This window comes from Myotis davidii, unplaced genomic scaffold (assembly GCF_000327345.1).
Source record: "Myotis davidii unplaced genomic scaffold, ASM32734v1 scaffold122, whole genome shotgun sequence".
NCBI classification, from domain to species: domain Eukaryota; kingdom Metazoa; phylum Chordata; class Mammalia; order Chiroptera; family Vespertilionidae; genus Myotis; species Myotis davidii.
The window spans coordinates 53,483-57,992 of NW_006293234.1; the positions used below are offsets into that span (position 1 = coordinate 53,483).

At 40.5% G+C, this 4,510-nt stretch overlaps 1 protein-coding gene across 1 annotated transcript in view; it reads left to right on the forward strand.

The window, feature by feature from the left end:
- Positions 1–4,510, forward strand: part of PDE4B (phosphodiesterase 4B) — a 39,435-nt gene that overhangs the window by 28,863 nt on the left and 6,062 nt on the right. Inside the window, 4 exon segments of the mRNA XM_015565993.1 lie at positions 889–987; positions 1,131–1,295; positions 3,036–3,135; positions 4,379–4,510. The exon segment at positions 4,379–4,510 is cut by the window's right edge and continues 18 nt beyond it. Of these exon segments, the coding sequence (XP_015421479.1) occupies positions 889–987; positions 1,131–1,295; positions 3,036–3,135; positions 4,379–4,510 (496 nt within the window).

A 4,510-nucleotide genomic window follows, 5' to 3' on the forward strand; every position in this document is an offset into this window, starting at 1 on the left:
CATTCGGTGAGGCCTTCTGAAAGGTATCATTGGACTAAGGTCTGTTACACATTGGGCCAAGCCTGTCTAGGGAGAGCCTAGAACCCTCACCCCAGACTATAATTAAAAATATTATAACCCCAGTTATAATTAAAAATGGAATAAGCTGTTCCTTTAATCAGATAATCTTAGAATAATCCCACAATACAGGACTAAATGATGTTTCTTCCAGATTTATCTGTGGCCTAGGAACTGTTGGCTATAATATGTAACTGGCATTCTTCATTAAATTAGAGTTGATTTATGCACATTCTAGCAGCTGAGTCTTTCTGACCTGGCCCTTAGTGAGAATAACCGAAGAACAGAGGCATAGCCCTAAGGTGATTTTTTAGCTCTATTCACTTGCAGCAACTAAATTTATAAATGCAATATATAGAAACTTGGAACTAGAATAAAGAGAATACCCAATCTCCAAGGCCCGTGGTCGGCAAACCGCGGCTTGCGAGCCACATGAGGCTCTTTGGCCCCTTGAGTGTGGCTCTTCCACAAAATACCACATGCGGGCGCACACATACAGTGCGATTAAAACTTCGTGGCCCATGCACAGAACTCAGAATTTTGTGGAAGAGCTGGTGTTTTGTGGAAGAGCCACACTCAAGGGGCCAAAGAGCCACATGTGGCTCGCGAGCCACGGTTTGCTGAGCCACAGTTTACTGACCACTGTCCTAGGCCATTCCATTTTAACTTTTTCATGCAACTAGAAGACTCAAAAGACCCTCAAAAGACAGACAGCCATTGTCCAAAAAGTAAATAAAAACAATGAGTTATGCTTAAAACAAATAAAAACAATAAACAAACAACAACAAAAATCCTGTCCTTATTCCTAAATTCCTCTACTTTTTCTTACAGGAGCTGGAAGACCTGAACAAATGGGGCCTTAACATCTTCAATGTGGCTGGATATTCACACAATAGGCCCCTAACGTGCATCATGTATGCCATATTCCAGGTGAGTACACACGAAGGAATGTTGGTTATTCCATTGGATGACTATGGTTATTATTCCATCCCAGTTTACTTTTCTGATTTAACTTTTTTTTTTTCATTTTTGGACATCCACTTATTTATTTTCTAATTCATTTTACAATATAGGAAAGAGACCTCCTGAAGACGTTCAAAATCTCCTCGGATACATTTGTAACCTACATGATGACTTTAGAAGACCATTACCATTCTGACGTGGCATATCATAACAGCCTCCATGCTGCTGATGTAGCCCAGTCAACCCATGTTCTCCTTTCAACACCAGCATTAGATGTGAGTAATTATGATCTCTTATACCTGCCCATCCTCTTTAAAAAGTGCCACACAACGTAATATATTGGCAGAACAAATGTAATTAGACGATTGCATATTCTTGAACTGGTTCTTGATTATGTGTCCCATCTATCAATTGAGTTACCAATATCAGAGTAGCCTTCCTTCCCTTTACATCTCTTACAGTTGAAAAATTGTTTAATTATCAAGCAATTAAGCAATTGTTTAATTATCAAGGACACTTTATTTTTTATTGTATCTCTTGTATCTAATATGTGTCTAGTTCAGTGACTGGTATATAGTATAACTTCACTATGCATGTACTGATTCCAGCTGTGCATACCATCCCAAGCACTGTGAGGGATAGCACAGAAGCATAATATAAAATTTTCTATATAGTTCCTGTTAGGAATAAGCATCCCTAGGAATTGTATTCTCCTAAGAATTCATAAAACTGATTCTATGGGCTGAAGAAAAAGTAGCTGAAAATCTAGAACTGAGAGTTGCTAGATATCTTGCTGAAAGGGGACTGTGACTCCTCCCCCAACAGATTAATGCATTTGTATGTACTGACATTATTAGCAGCAATGCGCCCAGCAGACCATGTTCTTTCTTGACATATGGCAGTGATGACCAGGTGCTTCCAAAATGAGTAGGCTCCCTGCAGTAAGGGACTGGCCAACCTTTAGCCAACGCCACCTTTGCAGATTCAGTTTAGAAGGTGAAGAAAGATGAAACAGACCACAGCTCTGTTGTTTGGGTTCCATATTTTCTGAGGGAATAAATCCAGGAAGACTTGGGAAAGTGAAATGGTGCTAAGGTTGTTCTGTTTCCCTGGAGGACATGTTCCGTACAAGTATCGTAGACCAACACTGTTTATCAACTGTCCACTGTTGTTGATAGGATACCCATTGTGAGACCAGAAATTGTCCATGAGCGCCACTGCTGTAGAGAAGGGAGAGTTCAGTGTGCCCTAGAGTAATTAGATTGGTCTTCATGGGAGAGGTGGAAACTGAGCTGGCATTTGAAGGGTCAGAAGATTTAAGTAATCACAGAGGACAAGGAAAGACATTTCAGCAGGAGAAAGGCATTTTAGTCAGAAGGAATATATACCTAAATACTAGGTTTAAATCATTGTGTACCAGTGGGGGCAGAGGAGGCTTTGTAGAAATGTTCTCAAAGCTTGTCCATTGTAAGCCGTTAGTGCATAGGTACTCAATGAATGGATGAAGGAATATATGAAACCTTCTGATCACACTACAAATTTAGCCTTCAGAAATAATTGACTGCCAGTCTTATGAGTGTGGAATTTGGCCTTTGTTCTCTAAGTTATGCAGTCTGAAAACATAGGAAGTTTGTTGTATCTCAGAGCACAGTCTGATTTGCTTCTTTGACTTGCATGTGCTTGTGCTATATAAGCACCATTCTGCCGTACCACTCAGCCAGGCAACAAGCATCAGGTACCAGCTGGTCACTCTCCATAGGCACAGGGCCAGTGCCTTCCTGAGCCGCAGCCCGTAGGCCTGATGAGGGCATGGGCTCCGGCCGTCATTCCTTTCACATGAGACCTTGTGAGGATGGATAGAATCCACATTTAATTAAATTAGTATATGAGACATTATAAAAATCAACACACCATCCTTCTCCCAACAAGGAAGAAGTGGGATACTTTAACATGAAACAGAATCGCAGGATAGGCAAATGGGACATGGAGTGAAATGTGTTCATTTTGCTCTGCAGGCCGTCTTCACAGATTTGGAAATCCTGGCCGCCATTTTTGCAGCTGCTATCCATGACGTGGATCATCCTGGAGTCTCCAACCAGTTTCTCATCAACACAAGTGAGTTCATCACTAGGACAGTCGATCAGGATCATCCTATGAGTCACTGCTTAATTTTTTCCCTCCTAATGTTTTTGTTATGGATAATAATAAGAGTAATAATGAGGTAATCCTTCCATTCCACTCAAACTGGTCAGACCTTTCCTGGATACTGTGTCCAGTTTGGCAACATCATTTTTGAGCTGCATGGAGAGCTTGCAAGGGGTCAGAGGGGAGCCATAAAAAGTACTCAGTGTTTGGAAAATACGATATGCGAGGAAAGAGTAACAGATGTGGAATTGTTCAGTAAGCACAAGGGAAGGCTTGGGAATAATGTGATAATGATTTTTAGTATTATGCAGGGCTCTCACCCAGAGCATGTGGCCCACGAGAGTCCCTCGCTACTGGGTGGGGAAGCAGGCCCAAATGTCAGATCGGAGCATGGGAACCCCCAAACAGAAATTGCAGTTAGTGACATCGCACCATCCCTTGGCTATTATTCTTGATTAAGAGAAAATGTGACCTCATGAATTTGATTTGCAGACCAGAGCTCTGCCTAGTGAAAGATGTCTGAGTCTTTTGTGTGAAAGGTGGGCTGGAAGCTATAGTTTCCATTTCCAGATATCGCAGTCTCTGGCGTATAGAGCCAGATAGCAGAACATTTAGCATCAGGATTGTTCTAAAAAAGTATTAATGTTTTGTTACCGTACGTAGAAAGCTCCGAAAAGCTACATTATTTGGATAAGTTGAAATTTTACAGTCACACCATTCTCTTCTTTGAAAATCCATAACTCACAATTAACAGAGCTGGCAGGCATATAAAAAGTGAATATAGTTTGAAAATCCTAATACATTTGATAAAGTTTAGTGACATTTTCAGTTCATTCTTTTCCAAAGCCACAAAATGTGTGAACACGTAAAGGAAATTACAATCTGAGATAAAAATAGGATTTAGCAGCTTGGGAATGCTTTTACCTAATGTCAAATTCTTTATAAACTGGAGAAGGAGAAAAAGGATTTTAAAATACCAGGAATTCTAATCAAAGAGAAAGCTTATGCACTGATAACTTCTGGAAGTATTTTTGCTGAGAAACTGACTACGTCCCTTTGTAGAGGGAGACTGTTTCTTTAAGAGGAAATGGGCATGCAGATCTTGGTTCTTAAAACTATTTGAATAGAGGTAGATCTGATTTCATCGTGAGGTAATGCTGACCTTTGAATTGTACCCCTTTTTAGTAAGTCATCATTTTTTCCTGTTTACTAGATTCAGAACTTGCTTTGATGTACAATGACGAATCTGTGTTGGAAAACCATCATCTGGCCGTGGGTTTCAAACTGCTGCAAGAAGAGCACTGTGACATCTTTCAGAATCTCACCAAGAAGCAGCGGCAGCCAT